Here is a 27,495-nt window from a genome sequence, read left to right as displayed (position 1 = left end):
CGTCCTATCCTTCCCTGTGGCAACTCGCTCTCTGATTGGTCCGAACTCCCGTCCGTCCTCTCCTGCCCTGTGGGAACTCGCTCTCTGATTGGGCCGATCTCTCGTCCCAGCTCTCTCTGAGGTAACTCGCGCTCTGATTGGTCCGAGCTCCCGTCCGTCCTATCCTGCTGTGTGGCAACTCGCTCTCTGATTGGACCGATCTCCTGTCCCACCTCTCTCTGAGGCAACTCGTTCTCTGATTGGCCCGAGCTCCTGTCCGTCTTCTCCTGCCCTGTGGCAACTCGCTCTCTGATTGGGCCGATCTCTCGTCCCACCTCTCTCTGAGGTAACTCGCTCTCTGATTGGCCCGAGCTTCCGTCCGTCCTATCCTTCCCTGTGGCCTCTCTCTCTCTGATTCGTCCGAACTCCCGTCCGTCCTCTCCTGCCCTGTGGGAACTCGCTCTCTGATTGGGCCGAGGTCCCGTCCCAGCTCTCTCTGAGGTAACTCGCGCTCTGATTGGTCCGAGCTCCCGTCCGTCCTATCCTGCTGTGTGGCAACTCGCTCTCTGATTGGACCGATCTCCTGTCCCACCTCTCTCTGAGGCAACTCGCTCTCTGATTAGTCCGACCTCCTGTCCCACCTCTCTCTGAGGCAACTCGCGCTCTGATTGGCCCGAGCTCCTGTCCGTCTTATGCTGCACTGTGGCAACTCGCTCTCTGATTGGCCCGAGCTCCCGTCCTTCCTACCCTGATCTGTGGCAACTCGCTCTCTGATTGGGCCGATCTCCCGTCCCACCTCTCTCTGAGGCAACTCGCTCTCTGATTGGCCTGAGCCCCAAAGTGAGACCCTCAAGTGCCCCCCCAGCCCCACAAGTGACCCCCCAGCCCCACAAGTGATTCCTCTGCCCCACAGTGAGACCCACAAGTGCCCCCCAGCCCCACAAGTGCCCCCTCAGCCCCATATGGAGACCTATAACTGACTCCTCAGCCCCATAAGTGCCCCCCAGCCCCACAAGTGCCCCCCCAGCCCCACAAGTGACCCCTCTGCCCCATAGTGAGACCCACAAGTGCCCCCCCAGCCCCACAAGTGCTCCCTCTGCTCTATAATGAGACCCACAAGTGACCCCTCTGCCCCATAGTGAGACCCACAAATGCCCCCCGGCCCCACAAGTGACCCCTCTGCCCCATAGTGAGACCCATAAGTGCTTCCTCTGCCCCACAAGTGACCCCTCTGCCCCACAGTGAGACCCACAAGTGCCCCCCCAGCCCCCCATCGCCCCACAGCTGAGCCCGTTGGGGCCGCCCCACACTCCGCCCCACACACTAAATGCCTCCGACCCACCACTTCCGGGTGTGGGCGGGGTTTTGTGCTCCCACTTCCGGGTTTGAGCGGGACTTTCTGCTCCTACTTCCGGGTGTGGACGGGACTTTCTGCTCCCACTTCCGGGTGTGGGCGGGGCTTTCTGCTCCCATTTCCGGGTGTGGGCGGGGTTTTGTGCTCCCTCTTCCGGGTCTGGGTGGGGTTTTGTGCTCCCACTTCCGGGTGTGGGCGGGGTTTTGTGCTCCCACTTCCGGGTGTGGGCGGGGCTTCGGCGCCGCAGTTTCTCTTTCGCTTTTGGACGGAGGAACGCGGAGTCATGGAGGTGTGGGGCGCGGTGGGGCGCAAATGGGGGGCCAAATGTGGGGCAGAGTGTGGGGAGATGTGGGGCAGACGGGGGGCAGAGTGTGGGGAGATGTGGGGCAGATGTGGGGCAGAGTGTGGGGAGATGTGGGGCAATGTGTGGGTCAGAGTATGGGGCAGATGTGGGGCAATGTGTGGGGAGATGTGGGGCAGAGTGTGGGGCAGATATGGGGCAGATGTGGGGCGATATGTGGGGCTGATGTGGGGGGAGATGTGGGGCAGAGTGTGGGGAGATGTGGGGCAGAGTGTGGGTAGATGTGGGGCAATGTGTGGGGCAGCTATGGGGCAGATGTGGGGCAATGTGTGGGGTAGAGTGTGGGGAGATGTGGGGCGGGGTGGGAGGAGATGTGTGGGGCAGATGGGGGGCAGCTGTGGGGCGATGTGTGGGGAGATGTGGGGCAGAGTGTGGGGCGATGTGGGGCAGATGTGGGGCAATGTGTGGGGCAGCTGTGGGGTGCTGACCCCCAACTGCCCCACAGGCCAATCAGCTGGATGAATTCCGGAGCCAAGTCACAGCCCAGGTAAGAATCTATGGGGCAGCAAAGATCTAAGGGGCAGTACAGATCTATGGGGCAGCACAGATCTCTAGGGCAGAATCTATGGGGCTGCACAGATCTATGGGGCAGCACAGATCTATGGGGCTGCACAGATCTATGGGGCAGCACAGATCTATAGGGCAGAATCTATGGGGCAGCACAGATCTATGGGGCAGCGCAGATCTATGGGGCAACACAGACCTATAGGGCAGAATCTATGGGGCACAGATCTATGGGGCACAGATCTATGGGGCAGCACAGATCTATGGGGTGGATCTGTGGGGCAGATCTATGGGGCAGCACAGATCTATGGGGCAGATCTATGGAGCAGATCTATGGGGCAGCACAGATCTATGGGGCAGTCATGGGGTGGATCTATAGGGCAGAATCTATGGGGCAGCACAGATCTATGGGGCTGCACAGATCTATGGGGCAGCACAGATCTATAGGGCAGAATCTATGGGGCAGCACAGATCTATGGGGCAGCGCAGATCTATGGGGCAGCACAGATCTCTAGGGCAGAATCTATGGGGCTGCACAGATCTATGGGGCAGCACAGATCTATGGGGCTGCACAGATCTATGGGGCAGCACAGATCTATAGGGCAGAATCTATGGGGCAGCACAGATCTATGGGGCAGCGCAGATCTATGGGGCAACACAGACCTATAGGGCAGAATCTATGGGGCACAGATCTATGGGGCACAGATCTATGGGGCAGCACAGATCTATGGGGTGGATCTGTGGGGCAGATCTATGGGGCAGCACAGATCTATGGGGCAGTCATGGGGTGGATCTATAGGGCAGAATCTATGGGGCAGCACAGATCTATGGGGCTGCACAGATCTATGGGGCAGCACAGATCTATAGGGCAGAATCTATGGGGCAGCACAGATCTATGGGGCAGCGCAGATCTATGGGGCAACACAGACCTATAGGGCAGAATCTATGGGGCACAGATCTATGGGGCACAGATCTATGGGGCAGCACAGATCTATGGGGTGGATCTGTGGGGCAGATCTATGGGGCAGCACAGATCTATGGGGCAGATCTATGGAGCAGATCTATGGGGCAGCACAGATCTATGGGGCAGCCATGGGGTGGATCTATAGGGCAGAATCTATGGGGCAGCTCAGATCTATGGGGCAGCGCAGATCTATAGGGCAGATCTATGGGGCGGAGAGCTATGAGGCAGAGCTGTGGGGCACAGATCTATAGGGCAGATCTATGGGGCAGCACAGATCTATGGGGCCTACGGATCTATGGGGTGGATGTATGGGGCAGCAGGGATCTATGGGGCGCAGATCTATGGGGCGCCCCACACGTTTCTGCCTCACAGACCAAGGAACTCCTGGCCACATTCCCGGCCCGGATGGCGGAGTTGGGGCTGATGCTGACGGTGGGACCCTATGGGGAACTTATGGGGCGCTGTGGGGCTCTATGGGGTCTCTATGGGGTCTCTATGGGGCTCTATGGGGTCTCTATGGGGCGCTGTGGGGTTCTATGGGGCTCTATGGGGTCTCTATGGTGCTCTATGGGGTCTCTATGGGGTCTCTATGGGGCGCTGTGGGGTTCTATGGGGCTCTATGGGGTCTCTATGGGGCTCTATGGGGTCTCTATGGGGCGCTGTGGGGTTCTATGGGGCTCTATGGGGTCTCTGTGGGTCTCTGTGGGGCTCTATGGGGTCTCTATGGGGCTCTATGGGGCGCTGTGGGGCTCTATGGGGCTCTATGGGGTGCTATGGGGCTCTATGGGGCGCTGTGGGGCTCTATGGGGTCTCTATGGGGCTCTATGGGTCTCTATGGGGTCTCTATGGAGCTCTATGGGGTGCTATGGGGCTCTATGGGGTCTCTATGGGGCTCTATGGGGTGCTATGGGGCTCTATGGGGCACTGTGGGGCTCTGTGGGTCTCTATGGGGTCTCTATGGAGCTCTATGGGGTGCTATGGGGCTCTATGGGGTCTCTATGGGGTCTCTATGGGGCTCTATGGGGTCTCTATGGGGCTCTATGGGGTGCTATGGGGCTCTATGGGGTCTCTATGGGGTCTCTATGGGGCTCTATGGGGTGCTATGGGGCTCTGTGGGGCACTGTGGGGCTCTATGGGTCTCTATGGGGTCTCTATGGGGCGCTGTGGGGTCTCTATGGGGCTCTATGGGGTGCTATGGGGCTCTATGGGGCACTGTGGGGCTCTATGGGTCTCTATGGGGTCTCTATGGGGCTCTATGGGGTGCTATGGGGCTCTATGGGGCACTGTGGGGCTCTATGGGTCTCTATGGGGTCTCTATGGAGCTCTATGGGGTGCTATGGGGCTCTATGGGGTCTCTATGGGGTCTCTATGGGGCTCTATGGGGTCTCTATGGGGCTCTATGGGGTACTATGGGGCTCTATGGGGTCTCTATGGGGTCTCTATGGGGCTCTATGGGGTGCTATGGGGCTCTGTGGGGCACTGTGGGGCTCTATGGGTCTCTATGGGGTCTCTATGGGGCGCTGTGGGGCTCTATGGGGTCTCTATGGGGCTTTGTGGGGCTCTATGGGGTCTCTATGGGGCTCTATGGGGTGTCTATGGGGCACTGTGGGGCTCTATGGGGTGCTATGGGGCTCTATGGGGTCTCTATGGGGCGCTGTGGGGCGCTGTGGGGCTCTATGGGGCACTGTGGGGCTCTATGGGACTCTATGGGGTGTCTATGGGGCTCTATCGGGTCTCTATGGGGCTCTGAGGGGTCTCTGTGGGGTCTCTATGGGGCTCTATGGGGCGCTGTGGGGCTCTATGGGGGCTCTGTGGGGCTCTATGGGGCTCTATGGGGCTCTATGGAGTCTCTATGGGGCACTGTGGGGCTCTATGGGTCTCTATGGGGTCTCTATGGGGTGCTATGGGGCTCTATGGGGTCTCTATGGGGCTCTATGGGGCACTGTGAGGCTCTATGGGGCTCTATGGGGTCTCTATGGGGCTCTATGGGGTGCTATGGGGCTCTATGGGGCACTGTGGGGCTCTATGGGTCTCTATGGGGTCTCTATGGAGCTCTATGGGGTGCTATGGGGCTCTATGGGGTCTCTATGGGGCTCTATGGGGCTCTATGGGGTCTCTATGGAGCTCTATGGGGTGCTATGGGGCTCTATGGGGTCTCTATGGGGTCTCTACGGGGCTCTATGGGGTGCTATGGGGCTCTGTGGGGCACTGTGGGGCTCTATGGGTCTCTATGGGGTCTCTATGGGGCGCTGTGGGGCTCTATGGGGCTCTATGGGGTGTCTATGGGTCTCTATGGGGCTCTATGGGGTGTCTATGGGGATCTATGGGGTCTCTATGGGGTGCTATGGGTCTCTATGGGGTCTCTATGGGGCTCTATGGGGTCCCTATGGGTCCCTATGGGTCCAGTCCGACGCTATGGGGCCGCCCCATAGGCCCCTATATTCTCTATGGGGTCGGAGGAACTGCGGGCTCCGCTGGACATCCCAATGCCGGACCCCAACCAGGTGAGACCCCCAAGTGTGGGGCAGAGACCCCAAAATGTGGGGCAGAGACCCCCAGATATGGGCTGGGACCCCCAAGTGTGGGGCTGAGAACCCCAAGTGTGGGGCTGAGACCCCCAAATGTGGGGCAGAGACCCCAAAATGTGGGGCAGAGACCCCCAGATATGGGCTGGGACCCCCAAGTGTGGGGCTGAGAACCCCAGATATAGGGCTGGGACCCCCAAGTGTAGGGCAGAGACCCCCAAATATGGGGCAGAGACCCCAAAATGTGGGGCAGAGACCCCCAGATATGGGCTGGGACCCCCAAGTGTGGGGCAGAGACCCCAAAATGTGGGGCAGAGACCCCCAGATATGGGCTGGGACCCCAAGTGTGGGGCAGAGACCCCCAGATATAGGGCTGGGACCCCCAAATGTGGGGCAGAGACCCCCAGATATGGGCTGGGACCCCCAAGTGTGGGGCAGAGACCCCCAAATATGGGGCAGAGACCCCAAAATGTGGGTCAGAGACCCCCAGATATGGGCTGGGACCCCAAATATGGGGCAGGGACCCCAAAATGTGGGGCAGAGACCCCCAAATATGGGGCTGGGACCCCAAGTGTGGGGCAGAGACCCCCAAATGTGGGGCAGAGACCCCCAAGTGTGGGGCAGAGCCTTCCTTTCCCCCCCACCCCCAACGTTCCCTCTGTGCCCCACAGAAGAAGAAGAAGGGGAAGGACGAGGAGGAGGAAGGTGAGCTGTGGGGCACTTATGGGGCGCTGTGGGGCTCTATGGGGTCACTATGGGGCACTTATGGGGCTCTGTGGGGCACTTATGGGGCGCTGTGGGACTCTATGGGGTCTCTATGGGTTTTTGTGGGGCTCTATGGGTCTCTATGGGGCTCTGTGGGGCACTATGGGGTCTCTATGGGGCACTTATGGGGCACTTATGGGCCTCTGTGGGGCTCTGTGGGGCTCTATGGGGTCTCTATGGATTTCTATGGGGCTCTCTGGGGCTCTCTGGGGTTCTATGGGGCACTTATGGGTCTCTGCGGAGCACCTATGGGGCGCTGTGGGGCTCTATGGGTCTCTATGGGTCTCTATGGGGCTCTATGGGGCACTTATGGGTCTCTATGGGGGCACTTATGGGGCTCTGTGGGGCTCTATGTGGTTCTATGGGGCACTTATGGGTCGCTGTGGGACACTTATGGGGCGCTGTGGGGCTCTATGGGGTGTCTATATGTCTCTATGGGACTCTATGGGGCACTTATGGGCCTCTGTGGGGCTCTATGGGGCGCTATGGGGTCTCTATGGGGCTCTATGGGGCTCTTATGGGGCGCTGTGGGGCTCTATGGGGTCTCTATGGGTTTCTGTGGGGCTCTATGGGTCTCTATGGGGCTCTATGGGCCACTATGGGTCTCTATAGGTCCCTGTGGGATTATATGGTTCCCTATGGGGCTCTACGTGATTTTTTGGGGCTCTATGGGGTCTCTATGGGTCTCTATGGGTCCCTATGGGTCTTTGTGGGGTCTCTATGGGTCTCTATGGGGTCTCTATGGGTCTCTATGGGGTCTGTGTGGGTCTCTATGGGATTCGATGGGTCACTATGGGTCTCTATGGGTCTCTATGGGGTTCTATGGGGTCTCTGTGGGTCCCTATGGGACTCTATGGGTCTCTATGGGGTTCTATGGGGTCTCTGTGGGTCCCTATTGGTCTCTGTGGTATTCTATGGGTCTCTATGGGTCTCTATGGGACTCTATGGGTCTCTATGGGGTCTCTATGGGGTCTCTGTGGGTCCCTATGGGTCTCTATGGGGTCCCTATGGGTCACTATGGGTCACTATGGGGTTTCTATGGGTCTCTATGGGGTCTCTATGGGTCTCTATGGGGTCTTTGTGGGTCTCTATGGGATTCTATGGGTCTCTATGGGGTCTCTGTGGGGCTCTATGGGGCTCTATGTGTCCCTATGGGTCTCTATGGGGTCTCTGTGGGTCTCTATGGGATTCTGTGGGTCCCTATGGGTCTCTATGGGTCTCTATGGGGCTCTATGTGATTTTTTGGGGCGCTATGGGGTCTCTATGGGTACCTATGGGTCTCTATGGGGTCCCTATGGGGCTCTATGGGGCTCTATGGGGCTCTACGTGATTTTTTGGGGCTCTATGGGGTCTCTATGGGTCTCTATGGGTCCCTATGGGTCACTATGGGTCACTATGGGTCTCTATGGGGCTCTATGGGGTCCCTATGGGTCACTATGGGTCTCTATGGGTCTCTATGGGATTCTATGGGTCTGTATGGGGTCTCTATGGGGTCTCTGTGGGTCCCTATGGGTCTCTATGGGTCTCTATGGGGCTCTATGGGTCTCTATGGGTCCCTATGGGTCTCTATGGGTCTCTATGGGGTCTCTGTGGGTCCCTATGGGTCTCTATGGGTCCCTATGGGTCTCTATGGGACTCTATGGGTCTCTATGGGGTCTCTGTGGGGTCTCTGTGGGTCTCTATGGGGTCCCTATGGGTCACTATGGGTCACTATGGGGTCTCTATGGGTCTCTATGGGGTCTGTGTGGGTCTCTATGGGATTCTATGGGTCTCTATGGGGTCTCTGTGGGTCTCTATGGGGCTCTATGTGTCCCTATGGGTCTCTATGGGGTCTCTGTGGGTCTCTATGGGATTCTGTGGGTCCCTATGGGTCTCTATGGGGCTCTATGGGGCTCTATGTGATTTTTTGGGGCTCTATGGGGTCTCTATGGGTCTTTATGGGTCTCTATAGGGTCCCTATGGGTCTCTATGGGGTCTCTATGGGGTCCCTATGGGTCTCTATGGGGCTCTATGGGGCTCTATGGGGCTCTATGTGATTTTATGGGGCTCTATGGGGTCTCTATGGGTCTCTATGGGTCCCTATGGGTCACTATGGGTCACTATGGGTCTCTATGGGTCTCTATGGGGTCTCTATGGGGTCTCTGTGGGTCTCTATGGGTCTCTATGGGATTCTATGGGTCTCTATGGGTCTCTATGGGGCTCTATGGGGCTCTATGTGATTTTATGGGGCTCTATGGGGTCTCTATGGGTCCCTATGGGTCTCTATGGGGTTTCTATGGGTCTCTATGGGGTCTCTGTGGGTCTCTATGGGTCTCTATGGGGTCTGTATGGGTCTCTATGGGATTCTATGGGTCTCTATGGGGTCTCTATGGGGTCTCTGTGGGTCCCTATGGGTCTCTATGGGTCCCTATGGGTCTCTATGGGATTCTATGGGTCTCTATGGGTCTCTATGGGGTTCCTATGGGTCTCTATGGGTCTCTATGGGTCTTTGTGGGGTCTCTATGGGTCTCTATGGGTCTCTATGGGGTTTCTATGGGTCTCTATGGGTCTCTATGGGTCCCTATGGGTCCCTATTGGTGTCTATGGGGTTGTATGGGTCCCTATGGAGTCTGTGTGGGTCTCTATGGGGTCCCTATGGGTCTCTATGGGTCTTTGTGGGAACTCTATGGGTCTCTGTGAGTTTCTATGGGTCTCTATGGGGTCTGTGTGGGTCTCTATGGGATTCGATGGGTCACTATGGGTCTCTATGGGTCTCTATGGGGTTCTATGGGGTCTCTGTGGGTCCCTATGGGACTCTGTGGGTCTCTATGGGGTTCTATGGGGTCTCTGTGGGTCCCTATTGGTCTCTGTGGTATTCTATGGGTCTCTATGGGTCTCTATGGGACTCTATGGGTCTCTATGGGGTCTCTATGGGGTCTCTGTGGGTCCCTATGGGTCTCTATGGGGTCCCTATGGGTCACTATGGGTCACTATGGGGTTTCTATGGGTCTCTATGGGGTCTCTATGGGTCTCTATGGGGTCTTTGTGGGTCTCTATGGGATTCTATGGGTCTCTATGGGGTCTCTGTGGGGCTCTATGGGGCTCTATGTGTCCCTATGGGTCTCTATGGGGTCTCTGTGGGTCTCTATGGGATTCTGTGGGTCCCTATGGGTCTCTATGGGGCTCTATGGGGCTCTATGTGATTTTTTGGGGCGCTATGGGGTCTCTATGGGTCCCTATGGGTCTCTATGGGGTCCGTATGGGGCTCTATGGGGCTCTATGGGGCTCTATGTGATTTTATGGGGCTCTATGGGGTTTCTATGGGTCCCTATGGGCCTCTATGGGTCTTTATGGGGTCTCTATGGGGCTCTATGGGGCCCTATGGGTCCCTATGGGTCCCCATGTGTCACGTGACACACAAGCCCCGCCCCCGCAGCCCCGCCCTGCCCCCCGATCCCGTCGCACGGCTCCATATTGGCTCTCCTGGAGAAGCTCCGCCCACTGCTGGCCGAGGGGCGGATCCACCTGGCGCAGGTGGGCGGGGCTTAACGGAGGGGGGCGGGGCTTAACCGTGTGGGCGTGGCCAGTGGCTAAGGGCGCCGTTAGGGAGTGGGCGGGGCTTGATCGAGTGGGCGTGGTCGGTTTGGGGGCGGGGCTTAAGGGTTGGGAGGATTTTGTGTTTGTGGGCGTGGTCTGTGGAGGGGCGGGGCTTAAGGGGTGGGCGTGGCCTGTGGATAAGGACACGGATAGGGGGTGGGCGGGGCTTATTCGTGTGGGCGTGGTCTGTGGAGGGGCGGGGCTTAAGGGGTGGGCGTGGCCTGTGGATAAGGACACGGATAGGGGGTGGGCGGGGCTTATTCGTGTGGGCGCGGTCTGTTTGGGGGCGTGGCTTAAGAGTTGTGGGCGTGGTCTGTGGAGGGGCGGGGCTTAAGGGAGTGGGCGTGGCTTGAGGGTGGGGGCGTGGTCTACCGAGGGGCAGGGCTTACGGGGTGGGCGTGGCCTGTGGTTGTGGGCATGGGTAGGGGTGGGCGGGGCTTAAATGAATGGGCGTGGTCTGCTTGGGGGCGGGGCTTTAGGGTGTGGGAGGGGTTTATGGGTGTAGGCGTGGTCTGAGGAGGGGCGGGGCTTAACGGAGGGGCGGGGCCTGTCGTTATGGGCATTGATAGGGGGTGGGCGGGGCTTAAATGAGTGGGCGTGGCCTGTTTGGGGGCGGGGCTTAAGGGGTGGGAAGAGTTCATGGGTGTAGGCGTGGTCTGAGGAGGGGCGGGGCTTAACCGAGGGGGCGGGGCTTAAGGTAGTGGGCGGGGCCTGAGGATGTGGGCATGGGTAAGGGTGGGCGGGGCTTAAATGAATGGGCGTGGTCTGCTTGGGGGCGGGGCTTAAGAGGTGGGAGGAGTTTATGGGTGTTGGCGTGGCCTGTGGGGGGCGGGGCTTAACGGAGGGGGCGGGGCTTAACGGAGTGGGCGTGGTCTCGGGAGGGGCGGGGCTTAAATGAGTAAAAAATGGGGGGAAATGGTAAAAAATGGGTAATAATGGGGAAAAATGGGTAAAAATGGGGGAAAACGGTAAAAAATGGGTAAAAATGGGGAGAAATGGGGAGAAATGGGAAAAATTGGGAAGAAATGGGTGAAAATGGGTAAAAAATAGGGAAAAATGGGTAAAAATGATTAAAAATGGGTAAAAATGGGGAAAACTGAGCAAAAAATGGGTTAAAATGGGTAAAAATGGGAAAAATTGGGGAAAAATGGGTAAAAATGGGGAGAAATTGGTAAAAATGGGGGAAAAGGGGAAGAAATGGTAAAAAAATGGGTAGAAATGGGTAAAAATGGGTAAAATGGGTAAAAAAAGAGGGAAGAAATGGGTAAAAAATGGTTAAAAATGGATAAAAATGGGAAAAACTGAGTAAAAAATGGGTAAAAAATGGTAAAAATTGGGGAAAAAGGGGAAAAAATGGGTAAAAATGGGGAGAAATTGGTAAAAATGGGGAAAAAGGGGAAGAAATGGTAAAAAATGGATAGAAATGGGTAAAAATGGGTAAAAATGGGTAAAAAATTGGGAAGAAATGGGTAAAAAGCCATTAAAAATGGGTAAAAATGGGGAAAACTGAGCAAAAAATGGGTAAAAAATGGTAAAAATTGGGAAAAAATTGGGAAAAATGGGTAAAAATGGGGAGAAATTGGTAAAAATGGGGAAAAAGGGGAAGAAATGGTAAAAAAAATGGGTAGAAATGGGTAAAAATGAGGGAAAATTGGTAAAAATAGGGAAGAAATGGGTAAAAAACCATAAAAAATGGGTAAAAATGGGGAAAACTGAGCAAAAAATGGGTAAAAAATGGGTAAAAAATGGGTAAAAAATGGTAAAAATTGGGGAAAAAGGGGGAAAAATGGGTAAAATGGGGAGAAATTGGTAAAAATGGGCAAAAAAGGGTAAAAAATGGGTAAAAATGGGAAGAAATGGGTAAAAATGAGGGAAAATTGGTAAAAATAGGGAAGAAATGGGTAAAAAACCATAAAAAATGGGTAAAAATGGGGAAAACTGAGTAAAAAATGGGTAAAAAAATGGTAAAAATTGGGGGAAAATGGGGGAAAAAATGGGTAAAAATGGGGAGAAATTGGGCAAAAATGGGGAAAATGGGGAAGAAATTGTAAAAAAAATGGGTAGAAATGGGTAAAAATGGGGGAAAATGGGTAAAAAATTGGGAAGAAATGGGTAAAAAACCATAAAAAATGGGTAAAAATGGGGAAAACTGAGCAAAAAATGGGTAAAAAATGGTAAAAATTGGGGGAAAATGGGGGAAAAAATGGGATTGAAGGCAGAGCTCCATTTTGGGGTGAAATTGGGCGTTTTTGGGTCAGGTGGAGCTGTGGCTGAAGCTTCAGGTGCCCCGCATTGAGGATGGCGACAACTTTGGGGTGGCGGTGCAGGTGAGAGGACCCCAAAATCGCCCTTTTTCACCCCAAAATTCCCCATCCCCCAAATCCCCGTTTTTAGCCCCAAATCCCACTTTTTTTTTTGCCCCAAATCTCCTCTTTTCCCCCCAAAATCCCCATTTCTGACCCCAAAATCCCATTCCTTCCCCCCCAAAGCCCCCAAATCCCTCTTTTTCACCCCAAAATTGCCCCAAATCCCCATTTCTTCCCCCCAAAATCCCATTCTTTCCCCCCAAAAGCCCCCAAATCCCTCTTTTTCACTCCAAAATCCCCCAAATCCCCATTTCTGACCCCCCCCCCCCAAAATCCCCATTTCCGACCCCCAAAATCCCCATTTCCGACCCCAAAACCGCCAAATCCCCATTTCTGACACCCAAAATCCCATTTCCGACCCCAAAATCCCCATTTCCGCCCCCCAAATCCCCATTTCTGACCCCAAAACCCCATTTCTGCCCCCCAAATCCCCCTTTTTCCGCCCCCAAATCCTCATTTCCGCCCCCCAAAATCCCAATTCCGACCCCCCAATCCCCATTTCCGCCCCCAAAAATCCCATTTCTGACCCCAAAATCCCCATTTCCGCCCCCAAAAATTTCCATTTCTGACCCCAATCCCCCCAAAATCCCCATTTCTGACCCCACCCCCCCCCCAAATCCCCATTTCCAACCCCAAAATCCCCATTTCCACCCCCAAAAATCCCGTTTCCGCCCCTAAAATCCCCATTTCCGCCCCCCAAAAATCCCATTTCCGCCCCCAAAATCCCCATTTCTGACCCCAAAATCCCCCTTTTTTCCCCAAATCCCCATTTCTGACCCCCAAAATCCCCATTTCCGACCCCAAAATCCCCTTTTTTCCCCCAAATCCCATTTCCGCCCCCAAATCCCCATTTCCGCCCCCCAAATCCCCATTTCCGCCCCCAAAAATCCCATTTCCGACCCCAAAATCCCCATTTCTGACCCCAAACCCCCCCTCTCCCCCCCAAATCCCCATTTCTGACCTCCAAAATCCACCTTTTTCCCCCCAAAATCCCCATTTCCGCCCCCAAAAATCCCATTTCCGCCCCCCAAAATCCCCATTTCCGACCCCAAAATTCCCCTTTTTTCCCCCAAAATCCCCATTTCCGACCCCAAAATCCCCCTTTTTTCTCCCCAAATCCCATTTCCGCCCCCCAAAATCCCCATTTCTGACCCCAAAACCCCCTTTTTTTCCCCCCAAATCCCCATTTCTGACCCCCAAATCCCCCTTTTTCCCCCCAAAATCCCCATTTCCGACCCCAAAATCCCCATTGCCGCCCCCCAAAATCCCATTTCCGCCCCCAAAATCCCCATTTCCGACCCCAAAATCCCCTTTTTTCCCCCAAATCCCATTTCCGCCCCCCAAAATCCCCATTTCCGCCCCCAAAAATCCCCATTTCCGACCCCAAAATCCCCATTTCTGCCCCCAAAATCCCCATTTCTGACCCCCAAATCCCCCTTTTCCCCCCAAAATCCCCATTTCCGCCCCCCAAATCCACATTTCCGCCCCCAAAAATCCCATTTCCGCCCCCAAAATCCCCATTTCTGACCCCAAACCGCCCCTCTCCCCCCCAAATCCCCATTTCTGACCCCCAAATCCCCCTTTTTCCCCCCAAAATCCCCATTTCCGACCCCAAAATCCCCATTTCCGCCCCCAAAAATTCCATTTCCGCCCCCAAAATCCCCATTTCCGACCCCAAAATCCCCCTTTTTTCTCCCCAAATCCCATTTCCGCCCCCCAAAATCCCCATTTCTGACCCCAAAACCCCCATTTCGGACCCCAAATCCCCCTTTTTCCCCCCAAAATCTCCATTTCTGCTCCCCAAAAATCCCATTTCTGACCCCAAAATCCCATTTCTGACCCCCAAATCCCCCTTTTTCCCCCCCAAATCCCCATTTCTGCCCCCAACCCCCCCCCCAAAATCCCCATTTCTGACCCCCAAATCCCCCTTTTTTCCCCCAAAATCCCCATTTCCGACCTCAAAATCCCCATTTCCGCCCCCAAAATCCCCATTTCCAACCCCAAAATCCCCATTTCCGCCCCCAAAAATCCCATTTCCGCCCCCAAAATCCCCCTTTTCCCCCCAACCTCCCCCAAATCCCCATTTCTGACCCCCAAATCCCCCTTTTTCCCCCCAAAATCCCCATTTCCGCCCCCCAAAAATCCCATTTCTGCACCCAAAATCCCCATTTCTGACCCCCAAATCCCCCTTTTTTCCCCCCAAATCCCCATTTCCGACCCCAAAATCCCCCTTTTTTCTCCCCAAATCCCATTTCCGCCCCCCAAAATCCCCATTTCCAACCCCAAAATCCCCCTTTCCCCCCCCCAAATCCCCATTTCCGCCCCCCAAATCCCCATTTCCGCCCCCAAAAATCCCATTTCCGACCCCAAAATCCCCATTTCTGACCCCAAACCCCCCCTCTCCCCCCCAAATCCCCATTTCTGACCTCCAAAATCCCCCTTTTTTCCCCCCAAAATCCCCATTTCCGCCCCCAAAAATCCCATTTCCGCCCCCAAAATCCCATTTCTGACCCCCAAATCCCCCTTTTTCCCCCCCAAATCCCCATTTCTGCCCCCAACCCCCCCCCCCAAAATTCCCATTTCTGACCCCAAATCCCCATTTCTGACCCCAAATCCCCCAAATCCCCATTTCTGACCCCCAAAATCCCATTTCCGACCCCAAAACCCCCGTTTCCTCCCCCAAAATCCCCCTTTTCCCCCCCAACCCCCCCAAAACCCCATTTCTGACCCCCAAAATCCCCATTTCCGCCCCCAAAATCCCCATTTCTGCCCCCAAAAATCCCCATTTCTGACCCCCAAAATCCCCATTTCCGACCCCAAAATCCCCTTTTTTCCCCCAAATCCCATTTCCGCCCCCAAAAATCCCATTTCCGCCCCCAAAATCCCCATTTCTGACCCCAAACCCCCCCTCTCCCCCCCAAATCCCCATTTCTGACCCCCAAAATCCACCTTTTTCCCCCCAAAATCCCCATTTCCGCCCCCCAAAATCCCATTTCCGCCCCCCAAAATCCCCATTTCCGACCCCAAAATCCCCCTTTTTTCCCCCAAAATCCCCATTTCCGACCCCAAAATCCCCCTTTTTTCTCCCCAAATCCCATTTCCGTCCCCCAAAATCCCCATTTCTGACCCCAACCCCCCCCTTTTTTTCCCCCCAAATCCCCATTTCTGACCCCCAAATCCCCCTTTTTCCCCCCAAAATCCCCATTTCTGACCCCAAAATCCCCATTTCCGCCCCCAAAAATCCCATTTCCGCCCCCAAAATCCCCATTTCCGACCCCAAAATCCCCCTTTTTTCTCCCCAAATCCCATTTCCGCCCCCCAAAATCCCCATTTCCGACCCCAAAATCCCCCTTTTTCCACCCAAAATCCCCATTTCCGACCCCAAAATCCCCATTTCCGCCCCCAAAATCCCCATTTCCAACCCCAAAACCCCATTTCTGCCCCCCAAATCCCCCTTTTTCCCCCCCAAATCCTCATTTCCGCCCCCCAAAATCCCAATTCCGACCCCCAATCCCCATTTCCGCCCCCAAAAATCCCATTTCTGACCCCAAAATCCCCATTTCCGCCCCCAAAAATCCCCATTTCTGACCCCAATCCCCCCAAAATCCCCATTTCTGACCCCCCCCCCAAATCCCCATTTCCAACCCCAAAATCCCCATTTCCGCCCCCAAAAATCCCATTTCCGCCCCCAAAATCCCCATTTCTGACCCCAAAATCCCCTTTTTTTCCCCAAATCCCCTTTTCCCCCCAAAATCCCATTTCTGACCCCCCAAAATCCCCATTTCCGACCCCAAAATCCCCCTTTTTCCCCCCAAAATCCCCATTTCCGCCCCCAAAAATCCCCATTTCTGACCCCCAAAATCCCCATTTCCGACCCCAAAATCCCCTTTTTTCCCCCAAATCCCATTTCCGCCCCCAAAAATCCCATTTCCGCCCCCAAAATCCCCATTTCTGACCCCAAACCCCCCCTCTCCCCCCCAAATCCCCATTTCTGACCCCCAAAATCCACCTTTTTCCCCCCAAAATCCCCATTTCCGCCCCCCAAAATCCCATTTCCGCCCCCCAAAATCCCCATTTCCGACCCCAAAATCCCCCTTTTTTCCCCCAAAATCCCCATTTCCGACCCCAAAATCCCCCTTTTTTCTCCCCAAATCCCATTTCCGCCCCCCAAAATCCCCATTTCTGACCCCAAAACCCCCTTTTTTTCCCCCCAAATCCCCATTTCTGACCCCCAAATCCCCCTTTTTTCCCCCAAAATCCCCATTTCCAACCCCAAAATCCCCATTTCTGCCCCCAAAATCCCCATTTCCGCCCCCAAAATCCCCATTTCTGACCCCAAACCCCCCCCTCTTCCCCCCAAATCCCCATTTCTGACCCCCAAAATCCACCTTTTTCCCCCCAAAATCCCATTTCCGCCCCCAAAAATCCCATTTCCGCCCCCCAAAATCCCCATTTCCGACCCCAAAATCCCCCTTTTTTCCCCCAAAATCCCCATTTCCGACCCCAAAATCCCCCTTTTTTCTCCCCAAATCCCATTTCCGCCCCCCAAAATCCCCATTTCCGCCCCCCAAATCCCCCTTTTTTCCCCCAAAATCCCCATTTCCCACCCCAAAATCCCCCTTTTTCCCCCCAAAATCCCCATTTCCGACCCCCAAAATCCCCATTTCCGACCCCAAAATCCCCCTTTTTCCCCCCCCATACAGGAGAAAGTTCTGGAACTGCTGACGTCATCCCACACCCAACTGGAGACCCTTCAGAACCGCATCCCAAAGTAGGATTTTGGGGTCAAAAAAGCCCAATTTGGGACGAAAATAGGAGAAAAAAAAAAAAAACCCCAACCCCATTCAATCCATCCCGGAAAGGGAACCGACCAATGGGGCGGCTCCGAGCGGTCACGTGACCCCATCCGCAGGTACCTATTGGAGCGTGGTGACGCCGTGGCCAAAGCTGTGAAGAATCCCCACGTGGTGAGGGAGGAATTTGGGGGCAAAAGGGGACTATTTGGGGCTCTATGGGGTCCCTATGGGGCTCTATGGGGCGCTGTGGGGCTCTATGGGGCGCTATGGGGTGTTCTGGGGTCTCTATGGGCCTCTATGGGGCGTTATGGGGTCTCTATGGGGCTCTATGGGGTGCTATGGGGTCTCTATGGGGTCTCTATGGGGCTCTGTGGGGCTCTGTGGGGCGCTATGGGGCTCTGTGGGGCGCTGTGGGGCTCTATGGGGCGCTATGGGGTGTTCTGGGGTCTCTATGGGCCTCTATGGGGCGTTATGGGGTCTCTATGGGGCTCTATGGGGTGCTATGGGGTCTCTATGGGGTCTCTATGGGGCTCTGTGGGGTCTCTATGGGGCTCTGTGGGGCTCTGTGGGGTCTCTGTGGGGCACTGTGGGGCTCTGTGGGGCTCTATGGGGCGCTATTGGGTCCCTATGGGGCGCTATGGGGTGTTCTGGGGTCTCTATGGGCCTCTATGGGGCGTTATGGGGTCTCTATGGGGCTCTATGGGGTCTCTATGGGTCTCTATGGGGCTCTATGGGGTGCTATGGGGTCCCTATGGGGCTCTATGGGGTCTCTATGGGGCTCTATGGGGCGTTATGGGGTCTCTATGGGGCTCTATGGAGTGCTATGGGGTCTCTATGGGGTCTCTGTGGGGCGCTGTGGGGGCTCTGTGGGGCTCTATGGGGTCTCTATGTGGCACTGTGGGGCTCTATGGGGTGCTATGGGGCTCTATGGGGTCTCTATGGGGCGCTATGGGGTGTTCTGCGGTCTCTATGGGGTCTCTATGGGGCTCTATGGGGTGCTATGGGGCTCTGTAGGTCTCTGTGGGTCTCTATGGGGCTCAATGGGGTTCTATGGGGTGCTGTGGGGTCTCTATGGGGCTCTGTGGGGCTCTATGGGGGCTCTATGGGGCGCTATGGGGTGCTATGGGGTCTCTATGGGTCTCTATGGGGGCTCTATGCGGCACTTATGGGGCTTTATGGACCCCTATGGAGGCTCTATGGGGCTCTATGGGGTGCTATGGGGTCTCTGTGGGGCTCTATGGGGCGCTATGGGGCTCTAGGGGGTCCCTATGGGGCGCTATGGGGTGTTCTGGGGTCTCTATGGGCCTCTATGGGGCGTTATGGGGTTTCTATGGGGCTCTATGGGGCGCTATGGGGTGTTCTGGGGTCTCTATGGGCCTCTATGGGGCGTTATGGGGTCTCTATGGGGCTCTATGGGGCGCTGTGGGGCTCTGTGGGGCGCTATGGGGGCTCTATGGGGTGCTATGGGCTCAATGGGGCGCTATGGGGTGTTCTGGGGTCTCTATGGGCTTCTATGGGGCGTTATGGGGTCTCTATGGGTCTCTATGGGGCGTTAAGGGGTCTCTATGGGTCCCTATGGGGTACTATGGGGTCTCTATGGGGTCTCTATGGGGCTCTGTGGGGTGCTATGGGGCTCTATGGGGTGCTATGGGGTCTCTATGGGGCTCTGTGGGGCTCTGTGGGGTCTCTGTGGGGCACTGTGGGGCTCTGTGGGGCTCTATGGGGCGCTATGGGGTCCCTATGGGGCGCTATGGGGTGTTCTGGGGTCTCTATGGGGCTCTGTGGGGCTCTATGGGGTCTCTATGGGGCTCTATGGGGTCTCTATGGGTCTCTATGGGGCTCTGTGGGGTGCTATGGGGTCTCTATGGGGCTCTATGGGGTCTCTATGGGGCTCTATGGGGCGTTATGGGGTCTCTATGGGGCTCTATGGAGTGCTATGGGGTCTCTATGGGGTCTCTATGGGGCTCTATAGGTCTCTATGGGGTGCTATGGGGTGCTATGGGGTCTCTATGGGGTCTCTGTGGGGCGCTGTGGGGGCTCTGTGGGGCTCTATGGGGTCTCTATGTGGCACTGTGGGGCTCTATGGGGCGCTATGGGGTTCCTATGGGGCGCTATGGGGTGTTCTGGGGTCTCTATGGGGTCTCTATGGGGCTCTAAGGGGCACTGTGGGGCTCTATGGGGTCTCTATGGGGCTCTGTGGGGTTCTATGGGGCACTGTGGGGCTCTATGGGGTCTCTATGGGGCACTATGGGGTGTTCTGTGGTCTCTACGGGGTCTCTATGGGGCTCTATGGGGTGCTATGGGGTGCTATGGGGTCTCTGTGGGGCGCTATGGGGCGCTATGGGGCTCTATGGGGCGCTATGGGGTCCCTATGGGGTGCTATGGGGTGTTCTGGGGTCTCTATGGGGTCTCTATGGGGCTCTATGGGGTGCTATGGGGTGCTATGGGGTCTCTATGGGGTCTCTATGGGGCGCAGTGGGGTCTCTGTGGGGCACTGTGGGGCTCTATGGGGCGCTATGGGTCAATCTATGGGTTTCTATGTGTCTCTATGTGTCTCTATGGGTCTTTGTCTCTATGTGTCCCTATGTGTCCCTATGGGTCAATCTATGGGTCTCTATGGGTCCCAATGTGTCCCTATGCATCTCTATGTGTCTCTATGGGTCTCTATGGGTCTCTATAAGTCTCTATGGGTCTCTATGGGTCCCTATGTGTCCCTATGGGTCTCTATGTGTCCCTATGTGTCCCTATGTGTCTCTATGGGTCTCTATAAGTCTCTATGGGTCAATCTATGGGTCCCTGTGTGTCCCTATGGGTCTCTATGTGTCCCCATGTGTCCCTATGGGTCAATCTATGGGTCCCTATGGGTCCCTATGTATCCCTGTGTGTCCCTATGGGTCTCTATGGGTCCCTATGTGTCCCTATGGGTCAATCTATGGGTCTCTATGTGTCTCTATGGGTCCCTGTGGATCCCTATGTGTCTCTATGCGTCTCTATGGGTCCCTATGGGTCTCTATGTGTTTCTATAGGTCCCTATGGGTCCTTATCGGTATCTATGGGTCCCTATGGGTCCCTATGTATCCCTATGGGTCAATCTATGGGTCTCAGTGGGTCCCTATGGGTCTCTATGGGTCCCTATGGGTCCCTATGGGTCTCTATGGGTCTCTATGTGTTCCTATGGGTCTCTATGTGTCCCCATGTGTCCCTATGGGTCTCTATGTGTCCTTACGTGTCCCTATGGGTCAATCTATGGGTCAATCTATGGGTCCCTGTGTGTCCCTATGTGTCTCTATGGGTCTCTATGGGTCCCTATGGGTCTGCATGTATCCCTATGGGTCCCTATGGGTCTCTATGGGTCCCTATGTGTCCCTATGTGTCCCTATGGGTCAATCTATGGGTCTCTATGGGTCCCTATGGGTCTCTATGGGTCCCTATGGGTCCCTATGGGTCTCTATGGTTCCCTATGGGTCAATCTATGGGTCCCTGTGTGTCCCAATGTGTCTCTATGGGTCAATCTATGGGTCTCTATGGGTCTCTATGGGTCTCTATGTGTCTCTATGGGTCGCTATGGGTCCCTATGGGTCCCTATGTGTCCCTATGTGTCTCTATGGGTCTCAGTGGGTCTCTATGGGTCCCTATGTGTCCCTATGTGTCTCTATGTGTCTCTATGGGTCTCTATGGGTCCCTATGGGTCAATCTATGGGTCTCTATGGGTCCCTATGGGTCCCTATAAGTCTCTATGGGTCCGTATGTGTCTCTATGGGTCCCTATAAGTCTCTATGGGTCTCTATGGGTCCCAATGTGTCGCTATGGGTCCCAATGTGTCCCTATGGGTCAATCTATGGGTCCCTATGGGTCCCTATGTATCCCTATGTGTCCCTATGGGTCCCTGTGTGTCGCTATGGGTCACGGTGTGGCTGTGGTTGTGGGGCAGGAGGATTACCGCGCGGCGGTGCACGTGTTGGACGTGGCGGAGCTGAGCGCCGCCCGCCTGGCTCTCACGCAGCTGCGCGACGCATACGTGAGTTGGGGGGCTGCCCCACACCTCCGCCCCACAGCTCTGCCCCGCACCTCCCTGCCCTGCCCCATAGATCCGCGTCCTGCCCCATAGATCGCTATCCTGCCCCATATCTCTGCCCCACACCTCCCTGCCTTGCTCCATAGATTCACGTCCTGCCCCATAGATCTCTGTCCTGCCCCATAGCTCTGCCCCACATGTCCCTGCCCTGCCCCATAGATCCGCGTCCTGCCCCATAGAGACGCGTCCTGCCCCATAGATACCTGTCCTGCCCCATAGATCCCCCCCAGAGTCCCATAACTGCCCCATAGAGCCGCGTCCTGCCCCATAGATCCATGCCTTACCCCATAGATCCATGCCCTGCCCCATGGATCCCTGTCCTGCCCCATAGATACCTGTCCTGCCCCATAGATCCACGTCCTGCCCCATAGATCGCTATCCTGCCCTATAGCTCTGCCCCACACCTCCCTGCCCTGCCCCATAGATCCGTGTCCTGCCCCATAAATCCGCGTCCTGCCCCATAGATCCATGCCCTGCCCCATAGATCGCTATCCTGCCCTATAGCTCTGCCCCACACCTCCCTGCCCTGCCCCATAGAGACGCGTCCTGCCCCATAGATCCCTGTCCTGCCCCATAGCTCTGCCCCACATGTCCCTGCCCTGCCCCATAGATCCGCGTCCTGCCCCATAGATCCCTGTCCTGCCCCATAGATACCTGTCCTGCCCCATAGATTGCTATCCTGCCCCATAGCTCTGCCCCACACCTCCCTGCCCTGCCCCATAGAGACGCGTCCTGCCCCATAGATACTTGTCCTGCCCCATAGATCCCCCCCAGAGACCCATAACTGCCCCATAGAGCCGCGTCCTGCCCCATAGATCCATGCCTTACCCCATAGATCCATGCCCTGCCCCATGGATCCCTGTCCTGCCCCATAGATACCTGTCCTGCCCCATAGATCCCCCCCAGAGTCCCATAACTGCCCCATAGAGCCGCGTCCTGCCCCATAGATCCATGCCCTGCCCCATAGATCCGCGTCCTGCCCCATAGATCTGCATCCTGCCCCATAAATCAGTGTCTTGCCCCACAGCTCTGCCACACACGTCCCTGCCCTGCCCCATAGATCCGTGTCCTGCCCCATAAATCCGCGTCCTGCCCCATAGATCCATGCCCTGCCCCATAGATCGCTATCCTGCCCTATAGCTCTGCCCCACACCTCCCTGCCCTGCCCCATAGATCCGCGTCCTGCCCCATAGTTCCTTGCCCTGCCCCATAGACCCCTGCCTTGCTCCATAGATTCACGTCCTGCCCCATAGATCCCTGTCCTGCCCCATAGCTCTGCCCCATGGATCACCGTCCTGCCCCATAGATCCCTGTCCTGCCCCATAGACCCCTGCCTTGCTCCATAGATTCACGTCCTGCCCCATAGATACCTGTCCTGCCCCATAGATCCCCCCCAGAGACCCATAACTGCCCCATAGAGCCGCGTCCTGCCCCATAGATCCATGCCTTACCCCATAGATCCATGCCCTGCCCCATGGATCCCTGTCCTGCCCCATAGATACCTGTCCTGCCCCATAGATTGCTATCCTGCCCCATAGCTCTGCCCCACACCTCCCTGCCCTGCCCCATAGAGACGCGTCCTGCCCCATAGATACTTGTCCTGCCCCATAGATCCCCCCCAGAGACCCATAACTGCCCCATAGAGCCGCGTCCTGCCCCATAGATCCATGCCTTACCCCATAGATCCATGCCCTGCCCCATGGATCCCTGTCCTGCCCCATAGATACCTGTCCTGCCCCATAGATCCCCCCCAGAGTCCCATAACTGCCCCATAGAGCCGCGTCCTGCCCCATAGATCCATGCCCTGCCCCATAGATCCGCGTCCTGCCCCATAGATCTGCATCCTGCCCCATAAATCAGTGTCTTGCCCCACAGCTCTGCCACACACGTCCCTGCCCTGCCCCATAGATCCGTGTCCTGCCCCATAAATCCGCGTCCTGCCCCATAGATCCATGCCCTGCCCCATAGATCGCTATCCTGCCCTATAGCTCTGCCCCACACCTCCCTGCCCTGCCCCATAGATCCGCGTCCTGCCCCATAGTTCCTTGCCCTGCCCCATAGACCCCTGCCTTGCTCCATAGATTCACGTCCTGCCCCATAGATCCCTGTCCTGCCCCATAGCTCTGCCCCATGGATCACCGTCCTGCCCCATAGATCCCTGTCCTGCCCCATAGACCCCTGCCTTGCTCCATAGATTCACGTCCTGCCCCATAGATACCTGTCCTGCCCCATAGATCCCCCCCAGAGACCCATAACTGCCCCATAGAGCTGCGTCCTGCCCCATAGATCCATGCCCTGCCCCATAGATCCCTGCCCTGCCCCATGGATCTCTGTCCTGCCCCATAGATCCATGCCCTGCCCCATAGATCCGCATCCTGCCCCATAGATCCACGTCCTGCCCCATAAATCAGTGTCTTGCCCCTTAGATCTGCCCCACACGTCCCTGCCCTGCCCCATAGATCTGCATCCTGCCCCATAGATCCCTGTCCTGCCCCATAGATCCTTGTCCTGCCCCATAGCTCTGCCCCATGGATCACCATCCTGCCCCATAGATCCCTGCCCTGCCCCATAGATCCATGCTCTGCCCCATAGATACCTGTCCTTCCCCATAGCTCTGCCCCATGGATCCCTGTCCTGCCCCATAGATCCGCGTCCTGCCCCATAGAGCCACATCCTGCCCCATAGATCCCTGCCCTGCCCCATAGATCCATGCCCTGCCCTATAGATCCCTGTCCTGCCCCATAGATCCCTTCTCTGCCCCATGGATACCTGTCCTCTGATGACCTCTGATAACCCCCGATTAACCTTTGACCTTTGACGACCCCCACCTGACCTTTGACCCCGGCTGACCTCTGCCTGACCTTTGACCCCGGCTGACCCCTGGCTGACCCCTGGCCTCTGGATGACCTCCGATAACCCCCAACCGACCTCTGACCCTTAACGACCCCCGCCTGACCGTTGACCCCACCTGACCCTTAACGACCCGCCTGACCTTTGACCCTGGCTGACCCCTGACTGACCTTCGACCCCTGGCTGACCCCTGTCCTCCATCTGACCTCTGATAACCCCCAACCAACCTCTGACCCTCAGCGCCCCCTGCCTGACCTTTGACCCCACCTGACCCCCGCCTGACCTTTGACCCCGGCTGACCCCCCTCTTGACCTTTGACCCCTCAGGCCGTCCTATTGGACGCGGTGCGGAAGAACCTGGACAAGCTGCAGAAGCCCCGCGGGGAACCCAAATCCATCATCTTCTGAAACGGCCCCAAAATCCCCTTTTTTCACCCCAAAAATCCCACGCCGGGGGTGGGGACCCCCCAACCTTTCGCCCCCCGACCCCAAAATGCCCATTTTGGGGTTTTTTTTTTTTGGCCCTTTCACCCAAAAAAGTGCGATTTTGGGGGGGGAAACGCCAAAAAGAGCCATTTTTGAGTCGGACCCATTTTGACCCAAAAAAGTGCAATTTTGGGTCATTTTGGCCCATTCCCATTAACAAAAACATGAACTTTCTTTTCTCCCCCAATCCCCCAAACTCAAAACTTTGGGTTTTGCCCCATTTTGACCCAAAAAAGTGCGATTTTGGGTCCTCCATCGCGTCCCCATTACCAAAAATCGCAACTTTCCATCTTGACCCATTTTGACCCAAAAAAGTGCGATTTTGGGTCATTTTGGTCCATTCCTATTCACAAAAATGTGAACTTTCATTTCTCCCCCAATCCCCCAAACTCAAAACTTTGGGTTTTGCCCCATTTTGACCCCAAAAAGTGCAATTTTGGGTCCACCATCGCGTCCCCATTACCAAAAATCGCAACTTTCCATCTTGACCCATTTTGACCCAAAAAAGTGCAATTTTGGGTCATTTGGGCCCATTCCCATTAACAAAAATGTGAACTTTCATTTCTCCCCCAATCCCCCAAGCTCAAAACTTTGGGTTTTGCCCCATTTTGACCCAAAATAGTGCAATTTTGGGTCCTCCATTGCGTCCCCATTATCAAAAATCACAACTTTCCATTTTGACCCATTTTGACCCAAAAAAGTGCGGTTTTGGGTCATTTTGGTCCATTCCCGTTCACAAAAATGTGAACTTTCATTTCTCCCCAAATCCCCCAAACTCAAAACTTTGGGTTTTGCCCCATTTTGACCCAAAAAAGTGCAATTTTGGGTCCACCATTGCGTCCCCATTACCAAAAATCGCAACTTTTTATTTTCACCCATTTTGACCCAAAAAAGTGCGATTTTGGGTCATTTTGGCCCATTCCCATTAACAAAAATGTGAACTTTCATTTCTCCCCCAATCCCCCAAACTCAAAACTTTGGGTTTTGCCCCATTTTGACCCAAAAAAGTGCAATTTTGGGTCCACCATCGCGTCCCCATTACCAAAAATCGCAACTTTCCATCTTGACCCATTTTGACCCAAAAAATGGGTCAAAAATGACCCAACTTTTCCCTTTTTCCCCATTTTTCCCCCCAAAAATTCCCGCTTTTGGAGCCTCTGATTAAAAAAAATCATCATTTTGACCCGTTTTGTCCAAAATCTTCGTTTTTTCCCCCAAAGTTTCACGCTGTTGTAATTCCATATTGAACCACCGGGTGGCGCTGCGGTCCGCGTTGAATTTTTTGGGTCAAATTCGGCCCTTTTTGGGGTTTTTCCATCGGGGAGAAAAGCGGTTTCGTTTTGGGTCGAAAAACGGAACTTTTGGGGGCGGTTCTGGGAACCCAACGGAGTGAAATGGGGCCAAAAAGGGCTTTTTTGGGGGGCTGGAAAGCGAAAAACGGTGATTTTCGGTGAGGGGGGGGGGGGGAGGCGGCGTTTTGGGGTGAAAAGCGTCAAAATGGAGGTTTTGGTGATAGTGGAGAATGCGGGGGGGTGAAAATAGCGATTTTTGTTCAATTCCTGGCAATGGCGATTTTTGGTGGGTCCCAAAACCACCGTTTTTTGCCCCAAAATTGTTTACTGACACAAAGTCGTTTTTCCTCCGAAAAACGCCATTTTGGGGCTCTAAAATTGCACTTTTTTAAATGAAATGAGAATTTTTGTGTACAGATTGAGGCGATTTGGGGACAAAGTGAGAAAGAAAACCCGAATTTTGGTGCTAAAACGGTGAAAAAAAGCACTGCTAAAAATCACCATTTTCGGTCAGGACGGATTGAGGGATTACGGGTTGAAAAAGAGGATTTTTGGGCAAATTTCTGCCTCAAAACACACGTTTTTGGTTGGAAAATTCTCTTTTTGATGTTTTCCCCTTCAGCCTTTCTTTCGATTCAAAACTTTGCATTCTCTTCACAGAAATTATGATTTTTGCAGGTTTTCTTTTCCCAAAAATGGATTTTCTGACACAAAATCGTTTTTCCTTGGAAAAACGCCATTTTGGGGCTCTAAAATTGCACTTTTTTAAATGAAATGAGAATTTTTGTGTACAGATTGAGGCGATTTGGGGACAAAGTGAGAAAGAAAACCCGAATTTTGGTGCTAAAACGGTGAAAAAAAGCACTGCTAAAAATCACCATTTTCGGTCAGGACGGATTGAGGGATTACGGGTTGAAAAAGAGGATTTTTGGGCAAATTTCTGCCTCAAAACACACGTTTTTGGTTGGAAAATTCTCTTTTTGATGTTTTCCCCTTCAGCCTTTCTTTCGATTCAAAACTTTGCATTCTCTTCACAGAAATTATGATTTTTGCAGGTTTTCTTTGCCCAAAAATGGATTTTCTGACACAAAATTGTTTTTCCTTGGAAAAACGCCATTTTGGGGCCATAAAATTGCACTTTTTTAAATGAAATGAGAATTTTCGTGTACAGATTGGGACGATTTGGGTCCAAAGTAAGAAAGAAAGCCCAAATTTTGGTGCTAAAACAATGAAAAAAACCACTGCTAAAAATCACCATTTTCAGTCGGAATGGATCGAGGGATTCGGGGCAAAAAAGGGGGATTCTGGGCAAATTTCTCCCTCAAAATACACATTTTTTGGTCATAAAATTCTCTTTTTGATATTTTCCCCTTCAGTGCTTCTTTTGATTTAGAGGCGTCCATTCTGTTCACAGAAACTGCAATTTTTGAAGGTTTTCTTTGCCCAAAAATGGATTTTCTCACACAAAATCACTTTTCCTCCAAAAAATGCCATCTTGGGGCCATAAAATGGCATTATTAGTTACAAAACAATATTTTTGTGTTCAGGTTGAGATCCAGGAGATGATTTTGGGTCCAAAGTCAGAAATAAACCCCAGATTTTG

The 27,495-nt window shown here is 54.6% G+C and overlaps 1 protein-coding gene across 2 annotated transcripts; it reads left to right on the top strand.

Annotated features, from left to right (window-relative positions):
• Nucleotides 1-25,783, top strand: PSME1 (proteasome activator subunit 1). 2 transcript variants are annotated; one of them, XM_040654990.2, is made up of 11 exons: nt 1-480; nt 2,140-2,181; nt 3,535-3,594; nt 5,595-5,666; nt 6,359-6,392; nt 9,868-9,965; nt 12,287-12,355; nt 17,098-17,165; nt 17,307-17,361; nt 21,122-21,208; nt 24,442-25,783. In XM_040654990.2, exons 3-11 carry the CDS (start codon nt 3,568-3,570, stop codon nt 24,520-24,522), a joined length of 591 nt encoding a protein of 196 aa, XP_040510924.1. In that variant the 5' UTR covers nt 1-480; nt 2,140-2,181; nt 3,535-3,567; the 3' UTR covers nt 24,523-25,783. The 2 variants fall into 2 exon arrangements, with proteins under 2 accessions (XP_040510924.1, XP_040510923.1); XM_040654989.2 differs by lacking the exon at nt 1-480 and adding an exon at nt 1,571-1,622 and having other exon boundaries at nt 24,442-25,022.
• Nucleotides 25,784-27,495: the final 1,712 nt, after the last annotated feature.

Source organism: Gallus gallus, chromosome 35, assembly GCF_016699485.2.
Source record: "Gallus gallus isolate bGalGal1 chromosome 35, bGalGal1.mat.broiler.GRCg7b, whole genome shotgun sequence".
NCBI classification, from domain to species: Eukaryota; Metazoa; Chordata; class Aves; order Galliformes; family Phasianidae; genus Gallus; species Gallus gallus.
Note: the sequence above shows the minus strand (reverse complement) of the source record. Positions and strands in the feature narration are given on the sequence as shown.